Below are 18,854 nucleotides of genomic sequence, written 5' to 3' on the forward strand. Positions count from 1 at the left end.
CGTCGTTTAATCACGTTTCTTGATAACGTCATAATGTCAGTATTTCTATAAATTCAAATTCTAAAGAAATGTATCGTAAAAGTATTTCATTTGGATAAGTAGTTCTCTTGCCTATTCTAGTCTAACGCGTAGAGAATATTCCTTCATACTGTTTGAAATACTATAAAATTAAATCAGAAAAACTAACTGAAATGGATAAAATAAAATATGATTAATTTAAAAGGACGATATATTTAATATCACATTAAAGGCTTATGATACAAAATGTACTAATATCTTACAATTCTACACTCGTCCGTTTGTGACATGTCACAATACGGGTGTGTCGAGTCACATGTCACGTCACGGGCACGTGTCCGTGTCAAATGACACCTTATTATACAATACAACTAGGAATCTAATCGGAGGTTCAGTTCATAAACACACGAGGTCCGAGCAAATTTGTAAGACGACAATATAATACTTTCAAAAGTATTTACATAATTACTAGAGAACATTGAATCACGCACCAATATTATTTTGATTGTAATACAGTTTGGTAAGAGGTTGAAAATCCAATGATAATGTAAAATACATTTAGATACCTCAATTACTTGTTTCTACGCTGTAACATGTAAGAAAAGGTTCCAAAAGGATTCCCAAGGTAAAAATGTAACAGTATAGCTAAGTAGGCAAAACAGGGCCAACTTTAATTTCTACTTCAACTTCAACTTTTATTAACTGTGATCTGTCGACTTCGCCGACAACTTCTACCTAATTAATTAACAGACTTTTTACACAATTTTTATATTTGTTCTACACGAATAGGCAAAGTCATTACGGCACAGAACCTTGTATGAAGCCCCAGTAACGATATAAACATAATGATAATGACAGAATATGTCAAAATAAACAAAGCGTCAGAATCGTAACAGTAAATTACGCAGTATAATAAAATGGACGTCTCTAGTAAATAAGTATACAGTATCGTCTTATTGCAAAAATAAACAAAGAAAAACATAAAAGTAACAAGTACCCTGGAATGAGAATCTCCCATAACTTGTAGTTCCAGTAGCGCCATCTCTCGATCAGCCGGAAAGCTACGGAGATTGATTCACCTGAAATATCATTCAGAATGTATTAGAATTATGATGTTGAGTAAATATTATAAATAGGGTGGCTGTAGCTAAAAAGCCCCTTATCTGTGTAATGATTAAGCAAACGAAAACTTTTAACAAAATAGCATTTATTGTTTTAAATAAGAAAACTACAATAAACTACTTAAAAAGAAGACCGGAAATTTTTCGTCACAAAAGATAATAAACAAAAAGTTTCTGTTCGCTTAGTCATTATCCAACATGAAAATACCTATATAGTAGTTCTTACATCTCACAAAGCATGGAATTTATTTTAATATAATATATAAATTATCAAAAACCCACACACTAATTTTGACATATAAAATACAGGGTTACGAATCTCCACACAATAACAATACAAATAAAGGAAAAGAAGTAAAGACAGCCTAGATTTGTACTGTTGGCTAAGGATTGAACCATGGAGTAACTAATATACTACGTAAAAGATTATCTGTCGAAAAGGAAATAGACAGAATTTAAGGAACTCGCGTAAATTTTAAGCAGAAATTTTAAATACCCTTTTCAAAATTTTACGTTTAGGAATGTAGGCGTATAACCCAACAGAATGAAGTTGTCAGCACACGCTTCCACCATTATCTAGATCTAAATCCATTTCCTTAGTGAATACAACATTACCTTTGTGCCATACTCTTCGTGAGATATAAGAGCTACATGGCTATACCAAGAGTCCCTGTTAAGTTGCAAGGCACCTCAGCAGTGGAAATTAAGATGCTACAGATACAGATCGCACTTATTAGTGATGAGAACAAGCCGATATTAGTGATGAATAGATGAGTGATGAAAACATGATTGATGAGTAGATGAGTGATGAGTATATGCGTGTTGAGCTAGCGTTGGTGTATGCTGAACGTAAAAGTATGGTATTTTTTTGGTTAAACATTGTGAAATTAAACTTTAAGATGCCTTAAAAAAAAGGAGATTTTATATATTGAAAAGAACCTAATAAGGCATTGGTGCCGATTCTGTGCCGACACAAACTTAATTTTAATTTAGTTCGCCAATGCCAAAGCTAGATTTGTGTCTTGTTTGTACTTGTCGTAAGAAAAGGACAGCACTATATTTAAAACGGTCAAACTAAATTAAATTTAAGGTTTGCTCGTCAGAATCTGCATTAAGTGTCTAAAGGGTTACGGACAGAAGCCTCGTATCTATGAATGTCATTGTTACCACCAGCACACGTTTAATGTATTTGGTTTGGGATTGGTTTAATATATTTCATTGGGGAGTATCCTAGGTCAAAAATAAAATATGAAATTCTAATAAATAAATAAAGACAGTTCTAAAACTGACGAAAAACATGTTCTTTTTCTATTTAACTTATTCATGAATTTTAATCAAGAAACGTAATAATAAGTCCGATATTTTATGACGTTTCTCTATGACGTAACAGTGTGCTTTTTCATATAAGTTGCATAGTAATTTCGTGATTTGACTAGTTGAAAACTAGCCTATTATAATAAACTATACACTGAATTTAAAAAGGATAGGCATTTGGCTTAGGATGATTAAATATGAATAATTAAATGCATAAAAATAATTATTGATGTGTACTTAGTGAGTCATCAGATGAGTATAAGTAAGTTAGTCACATTATAACTAAGACTGTTACTATGATTAAATAAAGTGTTAGAGTTGAACCAGATCTGTCGGAACTTCATAGCATTTTCCTATGCTTCTATCCTTTTTTGTTACACAGAAGGGTTATTTGCTAGAGCGAGACAGAGCAACCGCACGCGGCTCAATCGACGAGGCGATAGTTCTGAGTAACAGAAAATGATAGAAGCATAGGAAAATTCTATGAGGTGCTGACAGATTTGTTTCAACTACGTAACATTATTAGGAAAACCTACAAAGCCCAAAGCCTAGGTGAAAGATATTATGTAAATAAAAAATAATGAGACGACACAGAAAATAAAGTTAGGTACAAAATGAACAAGTTGCGTACGTTTCAGAAGCCGTTAGATATCTCGCATCTCCTTTACACTACCACTTCAAACACTGGTGACAAAAAAAGAAAAATATACTTTCACTGTTGCGCTCCAAAACCATAATTGGTATATGCTATAAGTTATACCATACAACTAATAGCGATGACACATCAATAAGAAAATATCAGGGTGGCTAACGTAAAAGCGTAAGGGGCTCTAATGAATAATGTTTGAAATATCTAAAAAGTCAATGGTTTCCAAATAATAAAACGATTTTAAAGGACGCATATTTCTATGCCCCTTATAACAAACCATGATTAGAATGACAGCACGACAAATTTAAATTCAAAAATATCTTTATTCAATAGCTAACATAGACACTTTGAATCGTAAATTTTTACATAACGAATGAATGTCTCACCCGCCTAAAACCAATAAAGTTTGATTGTGAGATATTAGTACGTCGCCTAGCGTGAAAGAGACGAGAGATAATGTCACTCTAATCACGTTAAGTTAGAAAGGTATAATACATACATACATGCTTCCTTATAAGTCTTTCGGACATAAAATGAAACTGATTGCTTACGAAGAAAATTTACTAGCAACTTCATTATTTTTATTTTTTAATATTTAATTGTCATAGCTTTTTTTTTCTTACATTATAAATTAAATATATACGGGGCTATGCTCTTCGTCCAACTATTACTAAAAATTACCACCGCGGAGCGTGCCACTTCATTGGATATTCCTAAATTTCGCTCATTTTACGTTTTGAATAGTAGAAACATTAAACCGTTTGCAAAACCATTTAATGAGTTTTTGCTGCACCGCCATTGATCTGTACGCACAGCTAATTGCGGAAAAATACAATATTGTTACATGGATGGTTGATAATATGTCATTACTTTTAATTTAATTTTGGTTTCCATGCAGAAACGACAATATGGGACTGAAAATAATTAAAAAATAATACTAAATCGTCATGAATTTTCCGATAGGAAATTCAATTTGATATCAACTTAGAATCATGGTCTGAATTATCCCCAATGTTTTCGTTACGGTGTCACTAACACGCTGTATACGCCGCGGATTAACCAGGGTTGTTGTGGTTGGACATCAACCCACACGAGCCAAGAAATAGTAGAAAGTAATACGTTACCATTTCGCGCGTTTGGACCAATCTTTGGGCGTCCAATGCAGACATTTGGGGTCGATGCGCAGCATTCGTTTCTCCATCGCCTTTTCGTGTTGCTGTATAGTTTCCTGACAACCATGAGCACAAATCAGTTCAAAGGAATTAAACTTGCACTGTAAATAGGCAGGGTGACTCAGGCAATGATTCTGATAGGTCCCTATTTATTTACGAAGTAAATTGTAACATAACCACACCCCAGAGACTTCATACAAAACCTCGCTTTACACAGACAGTACACATTGACGTTATTCATTATTATTCATTATTCTTATGACATAAGCCCACAATTTTATTGCCAATTAGGTTAAAGATACATCTATCGCAAGATGAACTAACTATGTGGTGCATAAAGTTAAGTGTGAACTTCACCGAGCTTTCTGTTAGACCGAAGTGATAGGAATTAAATTGAACGGTTTTAAATTGTGTACCTAATTAACAAAAAAATATATATACATCTAAGTGAGAGTTCTGTGCTTCGGAAGGCACGTTAAGCCGTTGGTTGGTCCCTTCACTACTCACTAGTAGTCGTTACATGAGCCATGTAAGGGGCCTTTAGCGGCTCAATAATAATCCTGACACCAGAGTTGATAGGGTTGGTTATTCACCTCACAGCCCACACGATAGAAGAAAGCATGATATGAATCATTATATACCCGATGCAAACATCCAATACTTATGGTTAACACAATATCATGGGTTTCATTGGATTAGTAAATCGTTTATGAATGAAATAGGAGCAACACTTATGACTAAGGATTATTGGACATTCAACATTCCACGTTTATCCCACAATTTATAAACCATATTCTTAGAACAAACAAAAAAATATATAGATTTAACGTGGTTTCATGTTTATATGACCTTGCTCGTCTAAAAAAGCAATTTTGCTATTTGACATTTGTTGACATTGCGCACTTATTTTTATATGCGCAAATGTCAAATTGCAATATTGCTTTTTACATGCGTTGCTTTTTGCTTTTTGCATGCGTTTACATGAATTGCTTCGATGTGACCTTTTTAACCCCCCACAACCGACGCGAAAATAATACAGCCAAAAATCCCGTTCTTTCACAGACACAAAACAAATGCAATGTGTGCCTCCATAACGCGTGCGCGCGCAACAGACAGTTCACTCCCGTCCAATGTACAGCCCGGCCGCGGCTCAGAACCCAAATGTCCAGGAGTTTTAGGATACCGCAAGAAATTTATGAGAGGTTATAGAGTTATAGAGAATTTAAAAAAAAAACCCATTTTAACCTATAATTTACCACATAAATTATATACCGTTGTAATCTATATAAAATTTCCTATCAGATAGAATTTCACTAAAGGAATTTAGTGAAAAATAAATACACAAAATTTACTGTGTTTTTCTTGTAACTTAGTTTTTTTTTTTGACACACCACTAACTTCTTTGACACTTCTCACTAATTTATTCTTTATTATTCACAATAATTTTATCATGTACACAAACTACATATCGTCACTGGAAAGGCAAAATTACGTAAGCGCCAAAATAGGTATTTTGGGTTTTTTATATATTCGGAATCAGCGTTTCATTCTGCGTCGATCTGTCTGGGTAGCATTGCGATACGAGCACTTTTTTGGCGCTTACGTAAATTTAAAAATAGTTGACTTTTTTCAATTCCAGTTTCTTAAACGACAAGATTTTGGTGTTTTTTTCGTGACTGGTGTATAAGTAAAATTGTGTTCCTATATAATAACTACATATTAACTTTAAGTAAATTTGGCATTCTATAGTTAGAAAAGTATAATTTTATTAGTAATTTTGGACTACTGAAAATAAAAAATAGACTATGTATAAGTCATTTTTATTTACAGCTTTTAAAATAAGTAAGGCGTATAAGAAAAAAATGTCTTAGCATGTTTATGCAGTGAATGGCGAATAAGTAATTTTGACTTACAGTATTTAGAATAAGTAAGGCGTGTACGTAAATTTGCCTTCGCATTTTTATGCTGTTATTAAGAAAGTTTGCGGGCTAGCAGTAAGTTTCCCAGGAAGTTATTTTTTAACAATAGATCTAAAAGTAAAACTATTTTAGTATTGATTTTATAATTTATTAGCGACCCGCCCGGCTTTGCTCGGGTGCAATGCTGAGGAAAACTTAAATTATTTACGACATCACATTAAAATCCTCAAAAATAACAGTATTTCTACACTATTTATTGGGTGTTATTATACATACCTATAAACTTTCCTCTTGAATCACTCTATCTATTAAAGAAAATTGCATCAAAATCCGTTGCGCAATTTTAAAGATTTAAGCGTACATAGGGATATAGGGACAGAAAAAGCGACTTTGTTATGCTTTTTAAGTTCTGTCGTTTGCATATTTAGCGCCAATTTTGAATTGAGAACTCAAAATTCAAATTTGTTGGAATTTCGAATATCAAAACAATTGAAAGCATTAGGATTAATGTAATTGTTTAGTCACAGCGTTCGTTTGAATCTGTCAGGTCACATCCGAAAATGAATCTTACAAAGAAAAATTTTCTATAACTTTTGAAGAGGCCTACCTCGACTTCAGTGTTTCAAAGAGTTAAAATCTCTATTCCACGATGAAGTGCCATGTCTGCGGACCATCGAACGCTGGTATTTAGAATTCGAGCGTGGACATCCGCCTTCACTGAAGATAATATCGTTGCTGTGAGACAACTAATCCTCAAAAATCGTCATGTGACATACCGAGAATAGAGGCGTTATTAGACATTTCAGGGACAACCATTTAAACGATATTGCATGAGGCACTTGGTGTGAGAAAACTAGTTTGCCGTTGCATCCCGCATTTTCTGACGATCATAAGGTAGCCCGCGTCAGATGGTGTAAGAAAACTCTTCAGAGGTTCAACCGAGGAGACTCAAATCACGTGTAAGACATCATCAGTGGTGACGAATCTTGGATTTATGCTATTATCCTGATTCCAAACAACAATCCACAGTTTGGGTCTTCCAAAACGAGTCAAAGCCGACTAAAGTTGTTCGCTCTCGAAGCACTTCAAAGAAGATGGTGGCTACCTTCGTGGAGAAAATCGGTCATGTTGCGACAATTGCACTTGAAGATCGTAGGACGGTTAATGCGGATTGGTATACCACAATTTTTTTACCACAAGTCATCACCGAACTTCGAAAATCTAACCCAAAGCGACGCATGATGATGCGCAGGGGTGCAGGATGCTGCACCATGACAACGCAAGCTCACACGCCGCTCGTCAAACGATTATTTGAAGCAGGAAAACGTAGAAATTCTTGACCATCCTCCATACAGTCCTGACCTAAGCTCCAATGATTTCTATACATTTCCTAAAATTAAAAAGAAACTCTTCGCGGTCAAAGGTTCCAGTGCGGTGAAGAAGCGGCCAACGCTTTCAAGTCAGCCATTTTGAACACCTCTACTTTGGAGTGGAATAAATGTTAAATAATACCTGGTTCGAGCGAATGGAAAAGTGTATTAAACTTCGTGGTAAATACTTTGAAAAATAATAAGGGGAATTATTGAGGAATTAAAAAGACTTGACCCTTCCAGAGACTTGACTCGACTTAGAGGCACGTTATCTTGTCCTAATTCAAACAATTTTGAGCCCAAATATACTACTGCATGGTCGACTGTGCTGCCCTGCATATGTTATGTTATGTTAGTGGCTCTGTTTTCCGCATTTAGACTCTAAGGTGGCCCATTATGCGTGTAATTGTTGACTACGTAAGCCAACCTATCTCCTTCCAGAAGCTCAGAAGCCTCCTGGGGATTTTACAGGCTTCGCGGAGCGACCCCATTCCTTTGAGGATTTTACCCGTTGTGCTGACACTCCCGTGCATTCCAGGATTACATGGGGGGCAGTTTCTTCTGCGTCCAGACAGCCTCTGCAAAGTGGGCTGTCCGTTATCCCTAAGTTAAATAGGTGCTTGTTGAGTGGGCAGTGACCCGTTATACTGCCCACTACTATTCGGAGGTCATTGCGGTTTAAGCGAAGCAGTCGGCGAGTGAATTGGATATTATAGGCATGATATCCTTCGACTGTCTGCATGTGGGCAGCTGTGCCCATCTGTCGTTGTGTAGTTGCTGGGTATGGTCCCGTACCCACGAGCGTAACTGACTGAAAGGTATCGGCAGGATTAGTTCGGGTCCATATACCCTGGTGTCTGATCCTCTTCTTGCCAGTTCGTCGGCGGCATCATTACCCAGCGATCCACTGTGCTGCCCTGCATATTATGGACGGTGGATGCCAATGACAAAATTAAGGGCAACATCCTTCTTTCAGTCATTTTGTAATATCGTCCATCTTGGATTTGAAATTTTGACATAATGACAGTATTCTACTAGTGTAGTCCTATCATTTGATACCCCTATTGAGGGGGTTGTGGAAAAATATGTACCTAGTCCGCTATTTTGGAACGGCGGCCATCTTGGATTTTAAATTTTGACATAATCACAGTATTCTACTTGTGTAGCTATTTCATTTGATACCCATATTGAAGGGGTTTGGAAAAATATGTAATCCCCCATTATGTACCGGCTGCCATCTTAGATTTATAATGTTATTGATTTTATTATATTGTATTGACATCGGAATTAAAGGTGCGTACCAAATTTCAGATCAATCTGACAACAACAGGAAGGTACTTAAACTGCAATTTCTAATTTTGATACAAATATATACCGTACGGGTTTAGCTAAATAAAACCGTTTAACCCTTTCACGGACAGAGACCATGGGTCATTGGTGGTTCATAATAGGTAGTATGATACCTTGGAATCGGAACGTCCGTATACGTTCTGTCTTTGAAAGTGTTAAAAAGAAACTTTTACAAACAGATAACGGGTTGTACGCTATTATTTATATTTTATGAAACTTTATTTCTGGCACTTCAGTATTTTAATAGCTATTTTTATAAATCAATTGAAGTAATAAGTAATTTAAGGAGGTATTAAGAATAATTATTAGTCTCTTACGTCTTTTTACCCTTGTAAGATATTACAAAAACTTACTTTAAAGAATCTTTGGTGTACTGACATAATCAATCGATCACTTTTTAGGCAATTTTCACATAATGAAAGCAGATGTGTAAAAGTCGTTACAGTAACTTTTACTCCGCTAACATTACAGTATTATTATATTTAAAGAAATATTGTCGTTCTCGTATGCATTGTCGTAAGAGCTGTAAGTAATTTTGCTTCCAAATAATATTTTAACCAGATGGCGGTTAAGTAAATTTGCTTTACTGTAAACTGAAGTCATTTTTACGTAAGCGCCACTATATCCTAAAATAGCAATCCAACTGTTATGATATGTATTGCTGGACATAGACAATTAAAAAACAATGTAACCTTACTTTGACGTCATCTAAATTGGATAATTGGGTAAAAAGTTATGATAAAAAAACTAAAAAATGAAACTTTAAACGGCTTTTTCTCGAAATGGCCTTTTGGCGCTTACGTAATTTTGCCTTTCCAGTGACGATATAATGTGTTACAAACACTAATATTTTTTTCTTACAATATCTCTGTGATTTCTTCACATTTCAATTATTTACACGCGAGTAAAAACGGTCGCCATTTTTCGACGATTGACCGGGCCGTTATTTTTTTCATTTTTTGTTTGGATACACACATTGATTGAACTAAAAAATAGTTCCTAATGAATTACTCACTCATTTTAACACATAAAAGTTAAATCCGAACTTTTCCAGAGACAAAAAATAAAAGGGAAATGGCGCCTTCTTCTTTCGAGCACCCGTGTGCACGGCGGACGCGCGGGGCCTTTGCACCTTTTGAGCCACCGGGTGCTCGCGGGACAGTGGACGGGTTTTACCGATTTTACCGGGAGTTTAACGATTTAAGAGCCTCGTTTTCACTAGATGACATTTGCCGAGCGGCAAGTGTTCACACACGCGACGCTCCAACATTATGACAATTTGATGTCGGGCAAAGTCAAGAAAGGACGTCAGATATCAACCGATGTCACCCGAGACAAATGTTAGACAACTTTACGGTTGTAATAGAGTAAAGGTTGCGGGGGTGAGATACGGTCACGAGCATTAATATGTATACACTTTGGTACCATGTCACATTAACTTTTTTGACAAATTGAACTGTAAGTCTCACTAAATGTCAAATATGTTAGTGCGACAGAGTCCTAAAGGGGGTACATTATATTGCTCATGACTGTACACCAAGCCACTCCAAGCTCGTATCGGTACGTAGCAGAGATTGTCCCTTCTATACACAGTAATATTGTTTAATCTATGGCATATTTTTTTAAATTCTTCCAGCAAATTCTAAACTATCACATTCAAAGCGTTAAAACAGATAAGACATAAAAATTATACTTTTGGTTTGTTCTAGAATAAGGTTATTCTATTAAAATATAACAATATTGTCACCTGATTGACTGAGATGATGTATTGGCCTTTGTAATAGTTGATGAGGTTCAAATTCTGCAGCGTGCTTATAACGTCTTCTTTCTTTATACTAGTCATCTCGCAGATTTCACTGAAAAAGCGAATAGTTTTTATTAGCATAACATTCCATACATTATAGATTTAGTGACAATACTCGCCACCAACACTCCTTTTTGTAGTATGGGTAGACACCGCAGTTATATTATTACTCTATTTCGGCGCGGTACTTCGCTACTAGATGTCGCTAACCGTATGCGCTTACATAATAATAATATAATAAAAAAAAATATCAAAACACTAAGCAAACCATACCATACCATAAACCATATTCATCTGAAGCAATGCAAAAAGCAATATTACAATTTGACATTTGCGCATAGAAAATGTCATTGGTCTGAGAATATTGTTTTTTTTTTTTTAGATGAATTGCTTTAATATGGCCTTTATCCAGGAGTTGTATAAAGAAAAACTTCATCATCATCATCAGCCCATTAACTTCCCCACTGCTGGGGCACGGGCCTTCCCTATGGATGGATAGGGAGATCGGGCCTTATACCATCACGCGGGCCCGGTGCGGATTGATGGTTATTCATCATCATCATCATCATCAGTCCATTAACGTCCCCACTGCTGGGGCACGGGCCTTCCCTAAGGATGGATAGGGAGACCGAGCCTTAAACCACCACGCGGGCCCAGTGCGGATTGATGGTTATTAACGATTGCTATGCAGCCGGGGCCAACGGGTTAATGTGCCTTCCGAAGCACGGAGGAGCTCGAGATGAAAACTTTTTAAAGAAAAACTTACTTAATAGTAATAATAGGTTTTTCGTTGTCGCCCACTGGCTTCATGTGCATGAGGATGTCCAGTATGGTCTGGGCCCAGTAGCTGCGGTACGACAGCAGCCCGAGGTCCGACAGGGGCTTCTCGGGAGATCCCGTCTTGCCCTCGAACTTGGACAATTCATAACCTGCAAATTAAATGTACTTACAAAGATATACGATGACAGGCCAACATATTAAAAACGACACAGGTGGTTATATCCATGCATTTTTATCTTCTAACGAGTCATACAGAAGATAAAAATGCATGGATATAACCACTTAGAAACTAATATTCGGCAGCCAAATTACTGAAATTGTATTCAATATATTTTTGCTATTTTTTGCAGCTACTTTTCCTCGGCTATACAGATTATGAGAAGCTGCAGTAGTTTTAGGCGGATCAGATTTTCGGCAAAAAAAAAACGATTTGTCTTTGTAAATTTTAAGATATGCCCGGGAAAATAAGCAGGTGATCGCGTTGTATGTTTTTATTCGCAGGCCAGCATCGGAGCACAGTTCAAAGCTACTTACTAAATTCAATTAAAAGCTTCCCGTATCCCTTCCTCTGATACGGCGGTAGAGTCAATATACACGCTACATTGTAGTCTTCCGTACTCTCTTTCTCCTTTGAAAAATAGCCTACTATGTGAAATCCTGAAACAACATAATAACAGTTATATCATGTCTGCTCCCCCAAATTTTTTTTGGGTAGGTAAATTAATAATATAACTCTATTTCGCCACGGAGTATATAGATGTCGCTAGCCGTCTAAATTTACATATTACGAAAATAACGCCATCTAGTGACGGTGTGTCGTATCATTATGAACACTTTGCAGTTAGTACACATGGTCGCCACCGGCGCTCCATTAGCGCGCGTTTAAGCGACAACTATTGATAAACGTTAAAATACCTACTACTAATACTGTTACTTTAAAAAATATAAAATAAAATAATAATACACTTACCTCTTGTGTCAAATTCTGTCATAACATAGAAGAGGAACGGATCAGTGTCGTAGTACAACGTCTTGTGGTCTAAGAACAGTTTGGCGAGTAGACAGAGGTTCTGTGCGTAGCATTTGTTCTTCCTACCATCTATCTCAAAAAACGATATACTGCCCTTACGGTATATCTCGTTGCCTGGAGGGTGTTTTAGCTTGCATTTTATCTGGAAATTATAATAATAAAGTAATATAAGGTCCCGGCAATGTATTACCAATTGGGATAGAGTGAGAGTCTGGCTAGCGAAAACTGTCCAAGCGACACGGCGGCAATTCAGTAAAATCTGTAGCTGAAAACATAAGTATACACTGCCTAAGTGGATTTGATACTAAATAGGTGTATAATCATTCGTAGCATCTAATATCAACTCTACTTGAGCAGTGTATTCAGCTACCAAAAATTCCCGCCGTTTCTCTTAGAAAGCTAAAACTATCGCATAATGAATCGCCGAATATTATTAGACCAACGTGTTAAGTGGTGAACCGTATCGTCTGTAATGGTCGAGGCCAACAGTGTTTTAAAACGGAGATAAAAAAATGAAGCCGAGTTGAACATCTCCGCCTTTTTTGAAGCCGGTTAGAAAGCAATAAATAAGTTGACTAGTTTGTAGAGACTTTCGGATTTTATTGCGTGAATGAATAGACATTCTTATATAAAATCAGTTGAGGCAATTTTATAATACAAAATCATACAGGGACTAAAAAACCATTACAGGACACTTACCAAATGTCGTTCCAAACACTTTTTACTCTTCCTGTATTTTAAACAAAATTCACAAATGTAGATACAAGGTAAGTTGACCATTTCCTGCAAAGAAAATAAAACTTATTTTTTACAAAAAACCGCCTAAAAATTATATTATCAATGAAATAACAAAATATTTATGTAAAGACAGAGTATACCAAAAAGTGGCTGCTATTCTGTGATTAATTTTACCATATCTTTTAGCATACTTTTTTTAAAAATCGACTATAACAACAAACACATCTCACCTGTGGATAAGGAGCGAAGTACCACGGTCGTATCCGATGCTTGCCCAGCTCTATCATTTCAATATTCTTCATTCGTGTGACTAGATCATCGTGACCGTGAGCCACTAGGCTCCCTGACTGCCTCGGCCGTGTGGTGGGCGTGGCAGCACCGCTCGGAGCCTCATCTTCGCCCACACTTTCCACCTGAACGGGAATTGGTTTCTCTTTCTGGATTTTTGGGTGAAATTTTGACATTTTTAAGTACAATTTATAGTGCAGTGCTGGGAAGTGGTTTGTGAATGTTTGGGTGAACATTTTCTGATTTTATACAGGGTGTTATTATATTATATTTGGGGTAAGTGGGTGGTTAGGTTATGGATAGTGGAGGAGTGTAAATCTCGTTAACACTTTTAGTAGGGTTATTTGTTACAAACATAACAAAGGACACATTTTTACTGAAGCTTTCATTATAAAGCACGAACAACTACGAAGGACTGTTGAAAATTTTATGGATATTGAAAACTAAGTTAAGGCAGTATGAACCTGATATTTTGTGTTTTAGTGATAGTAATAACCACTTTTAAAGCTCAAACAATATATAAATGGATATTTTACCATATATGCTGAATACATAATTATTATACATATAGATAAGTGCAATATTGCAAGTTTCGTGCGTGTCAATGTTTCTAAGTATAGGTATAGCTAATGATTACGCGTGAATATTTATATACAAAGCTAGTTTTTTAATCGAAATATTAATTTTCATTTACATAACATATATAAATAGCCTATATACGTCCCACTGCTGGGCACAGGCCTCCCCTCAATCGACCGGAGGGGGTAGCGAGCATACTGTGCATACTCCACCACCCTGCTGCAATGCGGGAATTTTCATTTAATTCTATAAAATTCAAACTACTCTTGTTCCTTACAATTATCATAAAATAAAAAACAAAACTACTTAATATATCATCACGCTAGTATCCCCGAAGGGGTAGGCAAAGGTGTATAGTAATATGGACCCACTCCTTTCCACATATGTTCAAGTTCCATGTAATAGAAGGCGAGCTGTAAGTCGTAAGATCGAATGCTCTTCTATATACCAAACCACATTGTTTATGTATTGTGTCTGGAAATCTCATCTTTCGGAGGTTAACTGGGTACAAATCCGTGGAAAATACATGATATCAAAAATTTAAAATGGGAGAATCTGAACAATGATGAAGTACCTCAATATCCAAAGAATTAGCTTTCCGTTTCCTGCTCATCTTCTTCTGCAGCGCGGCGGCCAGCACGGCGCCTCCGTTGACCAGCGACGAGGAGTCGTGCCCCAGCGTAGGGCTCGCTGGTCGGGACACCAGCTGACGGGGCTCCACGAGGCCAGCTGCTATAGTGCACCAGAGTGTTAGTACGGGGTACCACTGTACGATCTCTATGACGTATGAGTAGTATGAAAAGAAAAAATCCTTCACAGAACATGTTTTTATGATGATGACTAAGTTAAATGATGGTGATGATGTGATTTGCGCAAATCCGCAATAAGATGCATATGTATCAGTAAGATTTTGTATGAGCGACTAAGCATATGGTCTAAAATGTTTAAGAAACTTAGTGAAGGTAACGAATAAACACACACAAACATATTATCCCATTTTCTGATAAATTCTTCATATAAAGTATATAATTTGTGATAAATTGTTGTAGGTACTCTTTGACAGTACATTATAAAAAAAAAACAAAATAAAATCATTAAGTAAAGAAAACACACTGCAGAACTCATCTAATCTACTCACTAATATAAAAATAAAAATAGCTTGAGTATATCTAAAGATTAATCCAACACAAAAGCGGTACCGGATGCGTTGAGAGCCGGGAGCGGAAGTTTGTAGAAAGGGCTCCATGCCCGGATGTCTGTGTGAACGGGTCGCAAATAAACTACACCTCACCGAGCTTTCTCTTAGACCAACGTGATAGGTATCGCCGTCTATAATGTCGAGTCAACTTAGTGAAATCTGCACTTGAGATAAATTAATATAATAACTCATTAGTGCAAGTCCAGTATTGGGGTTCAAACTGGCTCTCGGCGTTTAAAAAAACATTTCCAGTACCGTCTTTCTGTTCTGCAATTTGAGCTTAATAAAGCTAAGGGCGTTTTCGCACCAGGGTCCACACCGCGAACGAAGTCCCGCGGCCAGGGCGCGAGTTTGGCAGTATCTGCTTAAAATGATTACGATTATGAATTAGTTCCATGTAATAGAAGGCGAGCTGTAAGTCATAAGATCGAATGCCCTTCTATATACCAAACCCCATCGTTTATCTATTCTGTCTGTATCTCTATCCGCGTCTATATCCTGTATCTGTGTCTATATCCGCGGGACTTCTTTCGTGGCGCGTACTCTAGAAACTTATTTAGAGGATGACGGATATAGGATTTAGTGCGTAAGTTACCATACAAATAGTTCTACGAGCATTTCAGATTTGTCATTCTCGGACTGAAAACGCCCTAACACCCATCAGTAGAATAAAAAAAGCATGGTATGATGCACCATATTTACCTTTCCAATTTATGGTCCAAACAGACAGTATATAAGGTATTATAATATGATAGAAAGTAGACATACCAGGTGTATTTTTATGTGCTGAGCCATTGAGTGCATTAAAATTGACTTTTTCCTGTGATTTGACTGTTGGTTGGCTATTGCCACTAGACTTCGGAATATCGTTGCAGACACTATCATCTGCCAACAAAAGTCTAGTTTAAAAGTCAATTCTTCATATTTTGCCAATTCAGTGAACAATTCAGCAAATAAAAATGCTGTAATAAACAATTTAGATGTCCAAAACATTTGACATAGGTATTGTAATAGTTCCTTTTTTTTTCAGAAATTTAAAAAATAACCACATCATAATTAATCATTTAAGCTAATGAAGCGCAGCATTATTATATATAATATATACTTTTTTAACACCACTTTAACACCACAAAACTTGAAAATAACGAAAATAAAAGTAAGAACTATTCACTCTATAAATAAATTTTGAATTTCTGCCATGCAAAATAAAATAATTTGTCACCATCACAAATTGTATTGCAATAAAAACCATTAATAACTTCATAAAAACAAGCTTATCTATCAAAGAATGACCTACTGTGTAGGTCCCTAGATTAGAATCAAACTGCCTTAGAACAGGAGATTCAAAAGGCTTGATTCAATTCAATTCTTGATGAATGGCTTCTGTGTGGAAAAGGCTTGATAGTAAGCATTACTTCAATTTCTGTCAGAGTCTAGAATTTTCCATTTCTTTTATTTTCCTAGTTATCAAAGCTCCCAATTCAATGTGGCTTAACAACTAGTGATCCATGTCAATATCATTAAACAATAATGACATGAATCATGATTATGAACTACTAATTTGTAAAATGATTTTAATGATTATAGTTATTAGAAGGTCATGAAGTAGTTGGTACTTCTTAATTTTCATAAAATTTTATAAAATTAGAATTTGAAAATGGAATGGTCAAACCCGTGACCGCTTTCTGTCTGATAGGCTCCTAAGATTTATGAATTGTGCAGTAGATACACTTTATTGCACTAATGTATGTCACTCTATCTGTAGTTTCAACCAACATGTTTAATACATAAGTTAAGTACTTAGGTATTTAAAAATATTTCCATCAGACTTCTCATTATCAGTCTCTATAAATTAATAAGAGAAAATATTACTCATAAATTAGCTTTTTTATTGCAATACAAATGTGACAAAGACTAAAAAACTTGCTTACTTCAACTAAAATAGCAAAAACACACATACTAAGAAAATTAGGCATGACGCCACCTCCTGATCCGATATGGGTCTTCTTTGGTGTGGTGGTGCCAGCGGAGGGGGCTCCATCCCGCCGCGGGAACTGCACTTTGCGAGTGTCCAGCCATGACTCGCCAACCCACTCGTCCAGACGTTTGTTGACTGAAATAATTTATACAGTAATATGCAGCATAACCATAATAACTCATATCAAAGAAAGATTCATACATAAAAAGGGGCTCGCTATTAAATAACATAACATAATTGGTGATGAATCCCGGTGGGGACAGATCACAAAAATTACTTTGTGGCCCTAGTTTGGTAGGGAGACTAGAGGCTGATCACTTGATTGTCCAAAAGTAAGATGATCCATGCTTCGGAAGGCACATTAAGCTGTTGGTCCTGGTTATTATTTGCCGATGTAAGTACGTAGTCGTTACATGACCCATGTCAGGGGTCTATGGTTGCTCTGTAATAACCCTGACACCAAGGTTGATAGGGTTGGTGATCCACCTTACAACCCACATGATAGAACAAAATTGGTGCCGAGTGGGTGTACTATACACCTCTGCCTAGCACTTTGGAGATACAAGCATGATGCTATGAACAGATATAACCTCATTGATTAAAGATTTTCTGAATAATTGGCGCAATGTAGGTCTCCATCGAGATGATAATTCTTCAACATAAACTGACTATTGCTATACCTTGTCACATTAAGGCCTAAATTTTGTAAAAGATACATTAATTTACACTAACTCTTCCTAAAAGGAGTAGGCAATAGGCACTACTACACAATTTAGTATATGTTACCCAAGTAATATCACCTTACAGTCTTTCACAGTAACAACAAACAATCAAACAAGTAGTGTTACCCGTTACATCTGAACACAATATAATATTATCCTTGATATTTCTCACAATATATTACCAATACAAACCGCATAATCCTACGAAATACCACATTTTATGCTTAACACACAGTTTTGGTCTAGTACTTCCAAGATATCATGTAATTTCAACAAAAGCTTTACCAAGCTCCTTGGGGGTAAAATTTACATGTCAAATAACTTACAATCCACATAGTGGACATAGTATCCTCTCTGTCCACGGTTTTCTTTGATGCTTATAATCTCAGCCAGAGGCCAGTCGTCTCCGCCTTGCATCCGCACGGGCAAGCGACATCCCTCCACCAAAGCAGCCTGCAAACATGGTTATTATGAATCACTGTTTCACACGAAAAATATCAAACACACCAATTTAATAATCTAAAATTACCGCCGAGTCACAAAATGTTGTGAGATCGTCGTCATTTTCGTGCATTTTCCAGAAAACATGAAAATATTTTGAGAAATGTTGTGTGTGGTATTTTTAATATTTTTTAATCTGTGCTTTTTGACATTAGAGTAGGGCAGCGAGCTTTAAAAAAAACACACTTTAAAAGATCGGTTTCGAATCGATTCTGTTCAAATGGCATGAGTGTAGGTATCGATATTCCCTTTTTGGGTTTTTGCTTTATGGTTTTATGTCAATCAAAACTTTATCTTTCACATTTTTATTTACCTACATGACG

At 36.2% G+C, this 18,854-nt stretch overlaps 1 protein-coding gene across 10 annotated transcripts; it reads right to left on the bottom strand.

Annotated features, from left to right (window-relative positions):
- Window positions 1–215: 215 nt before the first annotated feature.
- LOC126373123 (histone acetyltransferase Tip60) lies at window positions 216–18,658 on the bottom strand. 10 transcript variants are annotated; one of them, XM_050019140.1, is made up of 14 exons: window positions 18,560–18,658; window positions 18,357–18,483; window positions 17,315–17,443; window positions 16,099–16,215; window positions 14,707–14,861; window positions 13,496–13,702; window positions 13,227–13,310; window positions 12,468–12,669; window positions 12,032–12,154; window positions 11,484–11,646; window positions 10,661–10,769; window positions 4,227–4,330; window positions 3,085–3,137; window positions 216–1,097 (listed from the first exon to the last, which is right to left on the bottom strand). In XM_050019140.1, the coding sequence occupies exons 1-13, from the start codon at window positions 18,602–18,604 to the stop codon at window positions 3,131–3,133; spliced, it is 1,572 nt and encodes a 523-aa protein (XP_049875097.1). In that variant the 5' UTR covers window positions 18,605–18,658; the 3' UTR covers window positions 216–1,097; window positions 3,085–3,130. The 10 variants fall into 10 exon arrangements, with proteins under 10 accessions (XP_049875097.1, XP_049875096.1, XP_049875091.1 ...); XM_050019139.1 differs by having other exon boundaries at window positions 14,707–14,864; XM_050019134.1 differs by having other exon boundaries at window positions 17,291–17,443.
- Between the last annotated feature and the right edge of the window lie 196 nt (window positions 18,659–18,854).

Source organism: Pectinophora gossypiella, chromosome 15 (assembly GCF_024362695.1).
Source record: "Pectinophora gossypiella chromosome 15, ilPecGoss1.1, whole genome shotgun sequence".
In the NCBI taxonomy this organism is placed as follows: Eukaryota; Metazoa; Arthropoda; class Insecta; order Lepidoptera; family Gelechiidae; genus Pectinophora; species Pectinophora gossypiella.